The 18,071-nt window shown below is 37.4% G+C and overlaps 1 protein-coding gene across 2 annotated transcripts in view; it reads right to left on the bottom strand.

Annotated features, from left to right (window-relative positions):
* Positions 1-5,724: 5,724 nt before the first annotated feature.
* Positions 5,725-18,071, bottom strand: part of LOC124121654 (coiled-coil domain-containing protein 24-like) — a 370,739-nt gene continuing 358,392 nt past the window's right edge. For both annotated transcript variants that reach the window (XM_046484687.1, XM_046484688.1), the window contains exons 8-9: positions 7,258-7,363; positions 5,725-6,634 (exon numbers count right to left, since the gene is read on the bottom strand). In XM_046484687.1, coding sequence (XP_046340643.1) covers positions 6,220-6,634; positions 7,258-7,363 — 521 coding nt within the window. In that variant the 3' untranslated portion in view covers positions 5,725-6,219. The remainder of the gene's footprint in view (positions 6,635-7,257; positions 7,364-18,071) is intronic.

Below are 18,071 nucleotides of genomic sequence, written 5' to 3'. Positions count from 1 at the left end.
ATATCGCAGTCCCGTTTCGTTTCGACTAATTTTGACAGAGTTACTGTCCCTGTTTTACGGAGCTTCATTTGCCTTATTGTGAGAGAGGGTACTAAGCTTGTGAAATCACCTCAAAACATGATAATATTCGTATATTGCCGAAGCAAAGTTGAACAGCATTGAGGATCATATTTCAACAGCAATGGCTGATTGTAAGATATCTGAGGAGGAGTTTCGTTTAGTTTTGTCAGAACTCACCAAATACAACGTAATGAAGCAGGAGATTTGATCAAATTCTCGTAAGACCAGTGGTATTAGCGAAGACGAAAAAAAAAGTTCATAGAACAGGGGAGACAACAAGCACGTCAATTATTCCGTGCCAAAACCAAAGAACTTGTTGGAGATTAAAAATAGATTGCTTTCTATCATTAGATCACATTTAAACGAATGCTTACATTAGTATATAATAATGGAAAATTACAAACCAACAAAGGAAGAACTCGAAAAAGCTATCGAAGCATTTATGCTCGGGGACAAAATTATCAAATGGAGAGAATTACCACAGGGTATATATTATATTAGTGATGTCAGACCAACCAAATTCGGTCATCAATTGTTTCTTTCCAATTACCAAGAAGACTATATAGTCTGGTCTCCTAGTAAAATGAACGAAGAACTTGAATATCCCTTTGTTCAAAATAAAGGTATACGTATGAGTAAAAATAATAGAAAATATTTTGATTACAATTTAGTTTAGTGTCATCATCGTTTTTGTACTAAAAATTCCCTCTATGGTATCATTGATTGGCTCCAGGTAGTGGTGAGCTAGAGCCAAGTTAACTTAATCTCATGACGATCGTTGAATCGCATCATCATTTTGACATAAAAAATTCCCCCTGTAGTGTTGGTATAGGTATATAAATCTGGCTCCAGTGGAAGTGGTCCAGAACCATCATTACCTGTACTACTTTCGAAGTCGACTCTGTATGTCGACCCTTATCTCGGCGAATGTCCTTAGGACAAGACTGCTTTCTACTCTTTCTCTGTCCAGTTGGCGATGTCAGTGCCTGGTTTCTGCTAGAGTCGATAGTATTTGCAGTAGATAATTCCTTAATGGTTGGTCGATGTAGAATCGACTAGTCACGCTGTAATCTCCGAAGTCGATACATGACTTCCTGGAGATCAGGTCTGAGAATATAAACATATCTGGTCAAAATTTACTGCCAGCACCATATGTTTGTCCGATGTATTTGTTGACTGGGAGTTTGTTATAGTCGGTTGATCATCAGAAATGGTATCTCTTCCACTGACAGGGACGTAATCGTGACTGATGGGTAGTTGCTTTACCACAGATTTCACAGTTGGATGACCACTAGTCTTGGTTGAAAAGATTTCTTGGACGCAGAGTGTCCATGTTCGGTATCCTTGGATTTAGTTCGGTGATCAATCCTTCTCTTCTGGCCTTTTTTTGATAGACTGTAAATGCCTCTTGTATGAGAGTAAACCCGGTTGACAGATTCCATGACAATCGCAGCATAATGAGCTACAACCACTATTGAGAAATGCTGATTCACTCAAGTGGAAAAAATATATCACTCAACAAACATGACAGAGCACTAGTATATCACTAGTATGTAGTATGTCACAGCAAGTATACTAACTACACTCAATCATACCAGGTTCAAAAGATACCAATTTTGGTAATTTTCTACCATATCAATTATCACAGTGAAAGAATACATAACCTTGGTTACATACTGAAGCTCCAATATAGTTTTTTAAGCTAGTATATACCATCCTCAAAATACGACTGAATGTTTCCAACAGAATACCAATTTTTGTAATTTTCTACAATGTCAATAGTCAAGAAATATATCAACTCTTCTTTGTACTATTCCTACAAACAGATAAATGTCACTCTTTGAAAACAACTTATATTTGTTTTTAACACTAAAGTTTGAAATAATTTTCAGAAGGAATTCCAAAAGTATAATAAGTATAATGTTCATTTATAGTCAATGCACCACTGTAGCGACTGTTCAGATCTCCTCATCATGTTAATGAAGTGAAGTAGATCTATTTTAAGATTTTGTTTATCATTTAACCCCCTGGGTGCCACAGGGACATATATTTCCTTCCTCTACAACTCTCACTTTGAAGTCGAATAAAATTCAAAATACATCACCCACACGATCCCTGAATCAACGAAAGTCCCCTCGTAAAATCCCACGTACTGATGACAGTGAACACGCCATTTTGTAAAAGTCGGTCACCGGTAGTGATGTCATTCGTCAAAATTATTGAACATATTAGGTAATTTCTTTGAGGTGAAGGTCCTTGAATGCGAGTGCACATGATCATTGTACCATGCTGTTTACAGTTTCAGTTATGATGTAGATTTTGCATATCTTTTATACATTTTTTCACACAAATAATTTCACTTTGGATATTTTTCAATGTTCAAAAATAGTATCATACGTAAATATAGGCCACAACATGTATGAACGAACCTTTGATAATCTCCTGTTTGTTTGAACATTGTTTACATAAGAATTGATCGATAGGTTAATAGTGTCGAATACGATATTCCTTCCCTTTGGAAAAGTGTTACAAGATGAAGTGTAAAGTGTAAAACTGCAGCATGTACGTATTTCTTGGGATGTGTAATAGTCAATATTATAAGTTCATATAACCAATGTCCATGAATAGACGTTTCATTTTATTTCACAACTGAAACTGAATATATGACTTTCACAAAATGGATAATATTTTTCGTTAAAATATATGCTCACATTTCTGAAAGAATTGTCTTGGAATTGTTTTTTTATGTTGTTTGATACACAGAACAGTGATATCTAATGATTCGCCAGATGCGCGTTAGTCGCAAACAATTTACAAATTATTCCTCTCGTTTTGCATCATATAATCAATGGGTTCATTCTTTTTTTCAATATTGTGTTCACAGGATATTAAACTGTTTACTTTATTTCTCCATGAATTGTAAAAAGTATAAAAACAAAACCCATGCCAGGTACCCCGTTGGTTCAGCCTTATACGATTATCCTGATAATTCTATACCAACAGAGCTTTCTTCGCATCTTTTATTGAGTAATTCTGAGACGAGATGAAGAGAAATAATAACATAATAATGAACAAATATATGTCCAATATTGAATATAATTTTGATTGTTTTGAAATATTCTTTTGGGTATTTCATTACGTAATCTGATGCCAAACAGGTGCTTGTCTAGTCAAATTAAGATACACCATCTAATTGTTTACATATTCAAGACATTATTTACTTCGTGAAAGCAGTCATTTTATGTTGTGTCAACAAAACATCAAATTCTGTTTTCCACATTGAGATTTTCCATACCATGAATGAAAATTATGGGAGATATATATTGATCAAAATACCAGTGTCGTCTTTTTCCGACGTTATCAAAGACATAAAAACAGCCATGACGTCAAAAGGAATGGTGTTATTTTGGGGGTATTTCATTACATCTGATGATAAGGCTAGTGCTCCATTAATAATGGTGCAACATTGGTCAGATTACACTTACAGAATCAGGAGAATGTTGGAATCTAAGGACTAAGTTATAGGTTAGATAGGGTCATCCATTTCTCTTTTACCTTTTTTTTATGAAGTATATTTCATCATTTCTTATGGGTTTTTTTAATAACTAAACGTATACAGTTTCAATATGGATATTTGTGTTTGGTTCCTTGTGAACAAAACACCAAGAAAATATATTGTCCTTACCCACAGCTAGTTCTCGCCAAGTGACCTGAGTAACAATAAACTAGTGCTAAGCATAGCGGAGTTATGCCCTCTTTTCTTTGTATGTGTGTAACCTCTCTGTCGCCTTTTGACATCAGTTTTTGTCATTTACGGCATGCCATTTTTGGCATTGAATGTATGTCGTTATACATACGCATATAACCCCATTTGATATTTAGTTATGTCGTTCAGGTATTAGCCAGTATTTTGTTCGCTCACAGTTTCCGTAAAGCTTCTAAATAAAAAAAATCGTTTGCACAGTACTTGTATCGGTGTATGATAAAAGGCGGAGAAATTTACTGTTTTTCCTTGAAGAATAAATCCTCGGACAACACTTATAAGTGTATTTTTTGAAAACCGGTTTAATATTTGCAGTTAAATTTATACCAACAAATAGGAAGTTTAATATTCTCCACATCTGCATAATTTTATAGCCAGAGGTAAATCCAGTACCATGTGAGCGCAATTCTCGCACAACCTTCACTTTTCCAATCTTAGGAAAATGTGTGTCAGAAAAAAACCTCGGTATCCAGAGGGTTAACATACAGAAGGGGTTCACACAGAATATGTATAATATTTTTGATATAGTCATTGCATCATTGTCATGACTGTTCAAAGCACTTCGGTGTCACATCTTTTTATCATTTTCACCAGACAATACCGGAATGAAATACAGCGGAATAAATAGCCATCTGATAAATGGTCAGTTTCCTGCCAATGAAGAAGTTCTAGCAAAGAGTCATGTTAGCACACCACAGGGAAATCTCGGAAGTAAACGAAAGTACTTCTGATAGAAATAAGCATGGTCTATTTTAGGATTAAAACTTCCAATGTTTAAAAACTATCAGGGTCTTGATCACATCCCTATGCATGTCCTATTGGTTCATGTTGGTTCTGTGTATTGGACTGCTCACTTTTCATCTCGGTAGATGCTGATGGTGTTGAATCTAGAGCACTATCTTCTGATTTTGAAGATGAGAGTGGGTGAGTTTCCACAATCAGTCAGTCAATCTTGTCATAGCTCATCTCTTGTTTGGCTGTGGTAGGTCCTGCAGTACACTTCTCTGGGCCCTAGTTAGGTCATTGGCAATCCCTATGGCTTTTAGTTGACTTCTTTGTGAAATTGCTTGGATTTTCATGTTCATACTAGATAAATGTACTTATACTATAAATAGACAAGTACCTTGTGAATATGGGGTCTTGATACAGTCAGCACTTACTGTATCATACTTTGTCAAATTTGGGCTCAAAATGTTACAGTTTCTTTTAACATATATTTGTCTTCTTGTTCATTTCCGGATATACCATATACATACAGTTCCACATCATGGATTTTTTGCAGCGCCTCCAGATCAGCATGTATCTAAGTAATGCTAATGTCGTCTTTTACTTCCTGAATTTCCCTGAATAGATTCTCCAACATGGCCGACTTGTTTGGTGCCTTGGGGATGGGAAAAATGGCCAATTTTTCCCTCCATGATTCAATAGATATACCCATTGTACATCGATAAAGCACAGGTTTCCGATAAACCAATCTGTACAAACCAGATGTTGTTGGTTGGATTTGGTTATCGTGTAACTACCAATCTAACTAAACTAAATAACTGTCAGAGAACTGAAAACATGTATCGTCTCCTGCGAACAAGACGCAGTCTGTTCCATCAGCTGACCATTACTTGCCAATATTGTGCCAACATGCTTTAGGCAACTGTGTGAGAATATCAAGATTGAACATAATGGAAACCAGCTGAAGTTTTTTGTTCCACCAGGACAATGCACCTGTGAACAGTCTGTTGTTGCGAAGGTTGCATTGCATGATTGTGGCTTTGCAGTCCTTGGACATTATCCCATTATCTGTTTTTTAACCTGGTCAAGGGGAGATAATTCCTTGTCATTTATATATTTGTTGCAGGTGGCAACTTGTTGATAACCAACATCTTTGCAATTGTGATTGCCACTGATGTGTTTGAATTAGTTTTATTGTAACACAGACATATTGCCTATCTACACTTTTGCATCAATTTTGGATTGACACTGGTTCCGGAAAGATACGCTTCTGTCTTGCTGTACTCTGTTTTCCCAGCAGGGGACCAAGGAGGTGATTATGTTGGAGACTAATCAGCATCCAACTCCATCAACTCAGTCAATTATAGTTTGGCTCAGATTCCCCTCAGAGCTTACCTAGTATCATACTTATTTTTCTTATTTTGATGATGTTAAGGCCAATACTTGTATTAGACATTGGAAAAGATGTATCATATGTCATATTTGGCATTAACCTTTTTTTTAAAGTAAGTGAATGACAACATTTAATGCCATGACCCAATATGCCCTCGGTCATACACAGAAGGTGACCTTATAACCTTTGGTATCAGCATAAGATAAGATCAAAATGATTCAAAATAGAGTAATGCATAATGTCAAACAGCTGGTACACATGGGAGGCAATACATCCGTTATGGTCCATCACGACAGTCTAAAACCAACTTGCGAAATCTGTCAGCTGAGCTTGGTCTGTTAACTACTTGTTTTGTTGGTGGAGTTGGAATGTACTTTGCCTCACTGAGAGGGGATGCTTGTGGCGAGGGTAGCCGGTCTACTGGTATAACCTTCACACGACTAGGACTAACAGACCTTTTCCTTATTGGTCGATCCAATACTGTTATGTCCCTTAGTGATACTGGAGAAGAAGTTCCACAGTCTGGGCTTGCAGATGAACATGCTACTCCAGCATTGGAGTTTTCTTCGTATTGAGCCTTCACTGGTATACCGGGTATATTTTTCCACTTACAATCCCTGGAGGAAAACAGAACTTTCCCTGCCTTCTTGATGGGTTGAGACGGGCAAGCCATAGTACTTGTAGACTGCAGCCTAAAAAAAATGCAATGCAATCAAATGCAATGGAGAGAAATCCTTAAGCTGATAGAATTTGATATATAGTTATTATGATGTAACCTACTTTGATATTGACAGAAATGTTGGCTATAGAACTGATCATGTGCTTATATCTGACACATTAACATTTAAAATAGTCCAAAAGAATATCAGGAAGTAGAAATACAAGATATGAGCATTACCAATAACTTAACTGAAATATATATTTGACTAGCTACTATATCTGACCTTTGATCAATAAGAAATTGAAGTTTCTTCAATTTTCAAATTGTCATTTCTAGGAATTATAACTTTTGAATCATGGATACCAACCCATGTGGCTGGATATCAACCTAGACTTTACATTAGGAACTGTTTATCAGTTCAGTTAATAACATCCAGTTATACTTGATAACATATTCCCTAGAAACCAAGATGTGATGTCATCAACTTGTGGTTTACATTTCACCCTTTGGTTCAAGTGGGTTACCTTTTTGTTTATAATGTAACAGTAGTAAATGTAATTTGCATTCACTTCCTAAATTCTACTAAACTCCTTATACTTATTAAAAAATATACAGTTTATGCAACAGAAAAAGTCTATTTTCTCTAAAACTAACCTAAAGTGTGGTTTGGGTACAAAAGTAGGTCTGTTTGGTAGAGAAGCAGGAACCGTGGCGTGGGTCAGAAGCTCTTTCTCCAGGGCAGCCCTTTCCTCTTTTAGTTCTGAAGTCAGACATCAAATAAAAGTCAACACTTATCAGTATGTAGTAGTTGGTAATTATGTACCTATCATTACCAGTAAGTGTAATGTCAGTTTTTATTTTAATCCCAAAGTCTCAGTCCTTGCTCAATGACCCATGACCCTGTACAATAGTACAGTCACCATTGTGCTTGCTTTCTCTTTTGTTTCTTTGGGTCTCTTTTGTCTAGCCACAGCCCCTGCCTCAGCCATATTTATTCAATGACATGGTGCCTTATGGGACTGGTCAACTTGCAATTTAGACTTCCATTTCAGTTTGTATTGGAGAAAGTTCACTTTTTATCACTGGAATAAATAATCATTTATCAAAGGTTAGTTTATGTGTGATGTAATCTTCTATTGTATTCAGATTTATTGACAGAAGCTCGAAAGAATCACACAAATTTATTGTCATATCCAACATGCAGATGGGAGGCCACATGGTCCACTCTTCCCAAAGTGATGACGTCCTACACATATTCTATTATCCTCACGGTATTACATAATAGCGCAACTCATCACATCTCCCCTTTTACCTGTCATTTAAACATTAGTGTCCTTTCATACCTTTTGAATAAAAAGTTACTGAAACAAATATTGAACATTCATTCTGAATAGAATGAATTAAACATGTTAAACATCAGATCATGTTCAGGATCGTCATTAAGCATCATACAATCTTTGCATAATACTGAAAAGTAACAAATGGTAAATGCATCAGACATTCATAAATGAACACAGAACAACTTGTTCCATTAAATTCAAAGAAAACACATGTCAAATGTCATAAAGTTATAATGTCTTTGAGTTGACTTTGAGATTTGCACAGATATTTATGCACACTGATTTAATGTCTGAACAGTATCTTATAAATCAAGTCTATCAGGTGGCCGGATAGTGCAACCACTTCTGGAAGTTACAGTCCCTTGTACAGGTGTGGCTGTGTTCGTGACAGGTGGTGGTTTTGTTTCGCAGATCTTTGGTGTAGCTTGTTTCATCGGAGATGACTGGTTGACTGGTGAGGATGTTGCTAATCCAGGCCGGTTACATGTTGACATTGGGGTTGACAGAGTTGTCTTCCCTCTACCTGCTGGTTTCAGGTGCATTCTGTTCCGTCGAAGCGGGTTTCCATTTGATGTTAGTAGTTGATGTGATCTCGGCTCTGACAGAGATTTAATCACTTTGGCGTTGACCCAGCTTTTGGAGTTATTTTCAAACTTGACTACATCTTGTCCAGGATTCAGTTTTGCTGTTCATTTCCTGCATGAGCGTCATAGTGACTTTTATGGTTATTCTGACGCTCAGACTGTGCTCTCTGCAGTCTGCCAGTTGTTGGAAGCTGAGTACAGTAATCTCTGTGGTTCAAGAGTTTTGCAGATGATTATAGGTCCCTATCAACAGGTGTTGTCCTGTATGACAGGAGTCCAAGATATGGGTCTTGATCTGCAGCTTCAGACTTTTTCAGCAAGTTCTTCACGGTTTGCACCATGCATTCCACAAAGCCATTGCTCTGCGGGTATGTTGGAGAACTTGTCACATGCTTGATTCCCCATGTGTCACAGAAGTCATGGCTGCTATATTGCGGTCCATTGTCCGTGATGATAGTTTCGGGGATGCCATATTCAGCATAGATTCATTTTGTGTGATTGATGATGTCACATGATGTAGTCCCATTTAACTTTCTGAGTACAGGGAATTTGCTGTAGTAATCATGCAGCAATCAGGAGGTATAGTTTACCTTTGTAGTCTAGGAGATCAGATCCAAGTTTTGCCATGCGAATGAGGGCACATTGTGAGGTTGCATGGGCTCTTTTATCTGTTGTTTTGAGAACTGTAAACATGTAGCACAACTGGACGTCAGCTCTTTAATGTCCTTTGTGATTCCAGGCCATAATATACATTCTCTTGCCTTGAGTTGACATATCTCAGCTCCCATGTGTCCTTGGTGTACAATTACAAGCATTTGTGTTCTCATTGTTGAAGGAACAATAATTCGATGGCCTTTCAAGACAATGCCAGTAGTATAGGTAATGGGGGTTCTGGCTCACTTCAACTGGAGCCAGATTTATATACCTATACTGCTACTACAGGGGGAATTTTTTATGTGTAAATGATGATGCGATTCAACGATAGTCATGAGATTAAACTAAATTCATTATTATATATTTATGTAAGCATTCTTCTAAATGTTGGTTTTGACACGGATTAATTGTTGTCTCCGAATATTATCGTGTTTAAATGCTTTCTTTTGCAACTTACGAGAAATAAATTTTATTGCTATTCCTGCCAGTCCTGATTCTCCGGCGGCTATTTCCATGCCAAGTACGATAGGCGCGGCAATTATAGTTGATAATAAACCAACACTGGCTACACCGAGTCCCATGCTAGCTGTTACAAGCGCGGTGTCAACTCCGTCGAGAGCATTCATGGCTCTGCGATACTTTTTATACAATCCAAGTCTCAACTCCCTCTCCTTCTCTATTCGATGTTTTATGTCGCTTATTTGATGTAATCGAAATCCATCAACTTCATCGAGCGCCGGATATAAATCCATATTATTAGTATATCATATAATAGTCTTTAATTGGTCTTGCTTAAATGTTTTGAGAGTATACATCAATCTTATCAAATGTATATTATAAGGCATGAATAGCTTAGTAAGAGAAATTCTGTCACTTTTAATAATTTGGACCCCCTCAAGGGTTGCAACGGGTGATGCTCCAATATGAATAATACTGCAACGTTGATGTTGGTGTTTCTTTAGCCATTTAATAGATAGACCTGGTAATATTTCGAAGGCATCTTCCGGTGCATCTCCGAACAAGACTTCAATAATAAGTGTAGAAAGATTAGGTATTGCACTCAAGTTCTGTTTAATATCATTGAATTCAGTAACCAAATTTAAACTAACATTTTTTGATGCAGGACGACTATATAACATATGACCTGGGTTTTCTGGTAGGGGAGAGACCAACTCACTTTTTTGTTTTGACGGGATATAAGCCCCGAGTACGATCCCACTATTTATTATCTTAGTTAAATTATGTGCCTTAACCGTCATCACATACTGTGGGGTAATGACGATATTCATTAGCCACTCGATGTTTGCTTCGACCATAGTCCATTTATTATCATCGTTGCGAGTAAGATTATACGAAGTGTTTTTAATGAGTCTACTAACGTCGACATCGCTTATATCTCCTAGATTACCTGTGAATGTAACTTCTTTCCGCTTGTATACATTATCTTGTAAGTGTAAAGCGTATAACTTACCATTGGTACCGGGTTTACCGAATCCTTCTCTGTCTCTGAGATCGGAAAGCGCAATTGTATTACATTGTCTGAGCGTTCCACGGCCTGATGAATCAACCATCATTTATAATATGGAGTGTTACACTCAAGTATCCTATATGTACAGGTTGATGTTTTACATCTAATACAGAAATTTTGAGGTCTGAAATAATACCACGCTTTAATTTTTTATATTGTAATGATGACAAAGATTCTGTTCTACCACTATTGTATTTTTCATCTTTGACTGGAACAGCTCTGAGTAGAGTTGAAGGACTTTCTAGTTGAATATTATCAGTCGTGCTTATTTGATCAAGATGGATGCACATCTCTTTATAGGGAACTAAATCAGGTAATTTAACTCCCCCAAATGTTGTCTCAATTAATGTTAGTTCTCCTCTAAATCCAAGTGTAATTCCTAAGTTCATGAAAAGCTTTACACCCTTTTCTCCAGCGTTTAAATTCAGTATCCCATTCGACTCATTTTGTGTGAGACTAATTCCATTAGGCTTAAAAATTTCATCATTGAGTGAGCATACACTGTAATACCCATCAGGTATAATAATGTATTTGTCAATAACATTGTTTTCACCTAATATATATATCTCATTATTACCTCTTGCAGCACTTATATTGGTCCACCGTGGGTAATACGTTACATCGCATAGGGCGACTTCAAGTTGTCCATCCGAGATATCGATAGTATGAAGCAGTTCAATAGACTGACCATTTGTTATTCCCGGGAGTGTGACATACATAGTAAATATACAATGATACTATATCATAACTTAAATATGAAATCAACTTATATTACTAATCAGTCGATTTTAGTAAGTGCCTCTCCTGCTAATTTTTTTGTTAAATTTCCTGATAACTGAAAAATACAGGTTCACGGCAACTAGCAATAAAATGGTGCACGATTGGTTCCACAATCCAGTGCAATTTTGGCAGAACCAGTTAAACTTTGCCATATGGTGTGCCACAACAGGAGGTGTATCTCTTTATGCCCAAGGATTTGAACTAAATAAGTCTGTTTTATCATTTCACGTGTACTATCAGATTAGACGTATACTTAAAGAAATTAGTGCTCCTTTACCGAAGGATTGAGCATGGAATGCATCAAATAATCAGACAATAGGTTCGCATATGAACGTATTTGTCAGGAATTTAATATTGCTACGAGTAAAGATTGGCGTATTAAAGGAATTAACCATGGTCTAGGTGTTCCGTACAGTGGACAAAAAACTGTTAAAGAAGAAAGCGATGATTTAGTTAAAAAAACTCATCAACCATTCGATCCATTTAAGTTGTTACAGAAAAACAATCTTTTTGTAAGATTGTATAATTTTAATCATGGCTGGGAACTTTCGAGTAACGGTTGGAGAGGAGATCTTATGAGTTTTAAGGGTGGTTTGGCTTATATTGTTACAAAATTTGTACAACTGAACGATACCGCAAACGCTTGGAATGAATTTCTATATGATAAAACTGAAAATAATTTTACTAACCCAGGAGTTGTAAGAGTTAATGAATCAATAAGAACTGTATGGGCAATTCTCGGTGCACAATCGCAAACACGAACGGGAATCATCGGTGGTTCTGGGACGGCACTCGATGCACAAAAACAGTTGGTTGCAAACGTGGAGGATGCTATTAATTCACCAGTTGACATACCATCTTCTATAAAGCGTTATCAAGATGCATTACAGTACGCTCAATCCAAAGTAGACTACGTTTATGCGCCGGGACTATACATGTCTCCGAGTAATATGGAACTTAAGATCGGTCAAGTGATAGGCTATAATAATAAAATTGTTATTGCTCCGGATCAACAAAAAACAGGTATAAATTCAGATATTAACACCAAATTAATAACGCAAACAAACACAGGCGAAACGGGAATAGTTAAGCCACAGATATCTACTAACGCTCCTACTAACACATCTACTAACACACAACCACAAGTGCCACCCCATATTGCAGCTAAAAATCAACAACATATCGATTAAAAAACAGCGCTTATAGTAGGTGGAGTCGCGGCTGGTTTACTCATGATTTGGTTAAATAGTTCTTAGCGGATACGTACAACAGCCCTGCAATTGCTACGATCAGTGCCCACAAGTTTTGACTAAGCCAAGTGGTGGTCTTAGCTAATAAATTCAAGAGCCAGGAAACTATACTCCCTATTATACCAGGAAGTGCAGACGTGGCTTTCCCAGCGAGCTTTCCCAGTGCTGAACCTAATGCTTTTAAATGCTTTTTTATCCAATCTTTTATACCAGCCCTATCACTAGGCTGTGTACCACCTCCTGTACCGCTGCCACCAGTTAACGCGAGAGTCAAAGTCGATATAATAAATTCCTATACGGTTAAAATACTGGCAACGGCCAGTGTAGTGTCATCGTTGAGGACTTGATCGATAGTTTCTCGAATTTGACTGATCTGTGAACGAAGTACCTTTCTATTACTGGAAGCCGCTTCGAGGCGGGCCGATCTTTCGTCTTCTAAGTTACACAATCTTTCTGCAACGCGACGTCTGCTGAATTCATCACCCGCCTGTTCAAGTTTTGTTTTCTCATATATTCGCTATATGCTTGTCGAGTTCGGATAGCTTGGCTATATTATTGATGAGTTCTCCCCGCATTATTTGCATTGCCTTGTCAAGACCTCGCAATTCCCTAAAACTGAATTCCGAGGATGGTACACTGACCGTGGAATTATCGTAGTAGGTATCCAAGATTTCTCTGAGTCCGTCTGAGGCCAGCTTCAAGCTTTCTTCCAAATTATCTATGGTACCGAGTTCATCACGCACAGTCCGAAGAACCTTAGTAGTCTTCTCGGAAAGTTTTTCTCGTCGTGAGTAGTCTACAAAACCTAATTCATTACGAACAAAGTTGATGCCATGTTTAGCGGCTATCGTAGACAAAGCTACAGGCTGACGAGTACGATAATGCAGAAGGTCAATATCAGGTTCGCCGCGTATTTGCAATATTCCTTTACAATCTATCGTAAACTTTGAATAGTCACGACCAATTTGGCTAACATCTTTAAAGGTATCGTAATAATCATTAACGGTTGATTGTAAAAGTTCATAGTTAAGATTCATGCCACCAAAGCTGGTTTTATCAGTACACTCTTCGATTGTACTAGGGTTATCAAAATCATCTAGATTAAAATCATCCATTTTTATATTAAACATAAGGTTACATAATTTCAGAATAACAATGTCTTCGCAATACGGACGCAAGTTAAACCCACAATGCAGACTTCGTGATCCATTAGGGGTCAAAGCAATTCGTCAGTCTGTAACTATAACTAATAACCCAAGTACCATTGATCAGAATCAAACGCTTCTGGTTCGCTTTCCTAATCTTGGCGCACACGATGTGTTAGTAACCGATTCTATATTCCCCTAGACTTTGAATTACTAGATTCCCACATGCCCTTCTATCAAGCATCCCTAGGCAATAGGTTAGAATACGAACTCACTTTTAATGACTACGGTAGAGTAATCAGAGCTGCTGAAGATGCTAGCTATTCCATTGACAATATCTCACTGGAATATTATATTATAACAGACCCCAAATTAGCCAGTATACAGGAAGTTTAGCCATTTTGTACGATCGCGTGCTTCGACACCGAAAGATCACAAGGAACAAAAAAGATACGACGTGGAATATCAATCTAAACGTCCCCACGAGATCGTTGAAGGGTATTTTAATGTTGTTCGAGGACCCCTCCGATCCATTTAAAAGAAATACCTAGAAGTTCTACAATCCCAAGATTACAAAAGTGGAATTGACTATCGAGGGCGTTCCTAATCAACTATATAGTCAAGGAATGCTAGCGTATCAACAGTGGGATGAGATTAAAAAACTCCCTTCTATAAAACAGAGCCCAGAAGTTAACGCGGTCGTGAAAGATCTGTCACTCGGGGATGTATCGATGGATGAATACCTCACCACAAAGTATGCGCTATGGCTCGACATGCAAACCACGGACGATGACCAACTACACGGTAGTGGGAGGAGAATAGAAAATGCTAGCGAGGGTGTTACTATACAGATAACGAAGCTCCAGGAATCGGCTGGTAAATTAAACATATATTTGTACGTGATTATGGATGCGCAACTTAATATACAGAATGGAAGATTCGTGCAAGCAATCTATTAATAATCTTTTACCTAAAGAACCGCACTGCGCCATCATCTGCGGGCAAACGGGTTGTGGAAAAAATAGCTTTTATTCTAGATATTTTAGAAAGTCATTATCGGGACGTTTTCGTTCATATTATTATTCTGTGCCCAACTATAAGCGTTAATAAAACATACCTATCGAGAGATTTGGTAATGAATGATGATGGGGTACACAGAGTTGATCCGGGACGATCGTTTACAAGACTGTTTAAGAGAATGTCACAAAAAATACAAAGGAGAATCAACCCTTTTCATAATAGATGATTGCAGCGCGAGTAAAGAACTAACCAAAAAGAAAGATATGCTTTCATATTTAGCATTCTCCGGACGGCATACTCAACATAGCGTTTGGGTAGTTACTAAAAAATACCACTATGTCCTGAAAGATCTGAGAGAGCAGACCAAATGGGTAGCCCTGTTTCATTGCAAAGACCGAGATTCATTCGAGGAATGTCTATGCGAAAATGATATAGGTCTTAGTCCTACATACTCCACTATAGGGGTCCCAGCACATTCATCCTTCATCTTACCTAACACCTTTTTATTTACTACGCTGTGCAGTGGATTATCTTTTGGGTAATCGCTCGTGTCGTACATATCTATTTTTTCTGCCATATCTTTATACACATCCTCGGTTTGTATTTCCATCAGCAAAGAATCTGTGTCGGTATATAACACCTCACATCTATCGCCGTATTGCTTCTTAAGTTTGTTGTAATAAAAGTCATACATTAAGTGTTTTGACAAGTCAAGAATACTCATACTGACATACACAAGTCTGTTGATTTTTATATTTCTCTTCTGCATATGCAACGCGGCTAAGTCGTTATCGAATATCTTGCTTCTGTTAAAAGCCGGACTATAAGTTTCCTGAGTCTTTCTTCCTCATTAGATCTGACTAATTTAACATCAACACGCTTCCTTAGATTCTCCATAGTTTTACCAAATACCGAGTTATTCATGAGCTTATACAGATTCTTTTCGAAATCGCTGGTAGCTATCTTTCTTAAATCTGTGTTCAACCTTATATAGGGCTCCATCCAAGGGCTTTGATCAAACTTTAGAACTCTATGTATTTTCTTTAGTTTCATACCTAACGATAGATACAACTGGAGATTTCTGTAGTGAACCATATATTTTGTCTTATCCATCAAATTTGGTACGAGTTTTTCTACGTTAGCTAACCTACTATTACCCATCAAGGAGTGTTGATATTCCGACATCCAATCTTTATTAACCATTAATCTTTTGGGAGCTAGCGGATAACTGTTATGGTCTTTATGTAAGGAATTTGGATATTCCAAGTCAACTTCTAGTATGTATCCTTTATTCTCATCATTATTATGGATATTAATAACATTGATATTATCAATATCATCAACCCACTCAAAACCACCCGTGGGTAAAGGTTGACTCATAGCCCATCCGTACAAATTGTTAGCGTCGAGATATAATATATGCGTGTCGGGTTTACTCGGATCGTATCCTTCCACTAATTTATTATTAGCCTTAGAAACCTTTTAGCTGCCATCGATATACCACCTCTTAATCCTTTCTCAATGAACAAGTGCATATCGTAATCTGTGAGTAGTTTTAGTTCTATGCTGGTCTTCTTCAACAATGCATCCCACGATAGTCTGGGACTGGAATAGTACCATGCTGGGTCCAAGCCGTATTGTTTTAAACATGTCTTTTCTAAATATCTCGAATATATCGGCGAGTAACAGTACATCGGTTTTTAAGTACAGATCGTGATAATCGCCTAAATTCTTACAACCTAATTTATCCCAGACTGTCAGAGCGTGTTCATAATCGGCATCTGTTATTTTAGATTCTGTTAAGTTACTATAGAATGATTCGATGGGTGGTAATTCGGTTTCTTCGAATCTAGACCAATCATCCATATATTCGTAAGGATATACACCTTTTCTCAGCAACAAATGACGAGTTATCTTATCGGTATATTGATTTGTTATCGCGAAGTCATCGGGATTGTTCGCATTAGCTAAATTGTCCAGGGAAGGTAACAGAAACTGTACGGAGTCTATGAATCTAAGCCCATTACTTTGCTTTATTCTAGATTTCCCATCCTTGTCCCTATAATGTATAGGTTTAGTCAACGAGAATGATATGTATTTTTCCATATTGTTAGGAATGCACGTTAAACCGCCGTCGGTCTTTGAGATAGCTTGCATAATGAGATGTGAATCGTATCCCCTAAGGTTGTGAAACACAACGGGGATGGGTATTGTTTGAGAATTCATTTTTAGTTTCAAGTTACACTCGTTATGCGCGGCTCCCCGATAATTACCCGTGACGTGGCAATGATCTCTTACGGAATCCCCATCCAGGGGTTTATTACAAACGTGACAACTCGATGACTTCTTATGGGCCCTCCAATCATCCCTCGTCATACGCATGGGTTTCTTACACGATAATTTTTCCCTGATTATTCTCTCTTCATTTTGTAGATATTCTAGGAACTTTCCCGCTGCATCGGGATCTCTGTAAATCACGGGAGTGTTTCTTTTCCCATCATACCTTACAACTATATATCCAAACCCACAAGGAATATGTTCTTGAGTTTTATACGTAAAACTACTATCTTGATTGCTATGGTTGGTATTTTCTATGGGTTTGATAAGCGCTTCGAAGTCGGCGTAAATTACGTACGGTACTGGCATTTGATTACAATAATGTTCAAATTTTAATATATTTTTTCCCTCTTTAGGCATATCGATCCTGATAGCATTCTGTCCAACACCTCTACAGTCTTCTTTATGCGAATTCAATAGATCTTGTCTGCTGTACCCATGTAGGCATCTTTCGCAGAAATATTTCTTTTCCTTATGTTTTGTTTGATCGTATAGCACCCTGTTTAAACTCTTTATCCACGTATAATGATATTTACCATCTTTTTCGATCAAAAATGAATTGATTCTGGGGATATGTTCCGGAGCGGAGCTTATCCTGTGTACAACAATTCCTTTAGAATGTCCGAAAACATTTATAGCTAAATTATTTTGCTTTTCCACCTTATCAATTTGTGATATTGGTGTAGGTTCGTCTATACCATCGAAGTTGAGTCCATCGTTTTGGGGATAGCTAGAAGGTCTATCCGAATGCTTGTCTACGGGGAACAATGCAGATCTTATCATCATTCTTAAACAGTCATCGGATTTATTTTTTACGTTAATTATGGCTT

This window comes from Haliotis rufescens, unplaced genomic scaffold (assembly GCF_023055435.1).
Source record: "Haliotis rufescens isolate VD_foot unplaced genomic scaffold, xgHalRufe1.0.p SCAF_2, whole genome shotgun sequence".
Classification (NCBI taxonomy): Eukaryota; Metazoa; Mollusca; class Gastropoda; order Lepetellida; family Haliotidae; genus Haliotis; species Haliotis rufescens.
The sequence above is the reverse complement of the archived record's forward strand: the minus strand, read 5'-3'. Positions and strand labels throughout refer to the sequence as shown.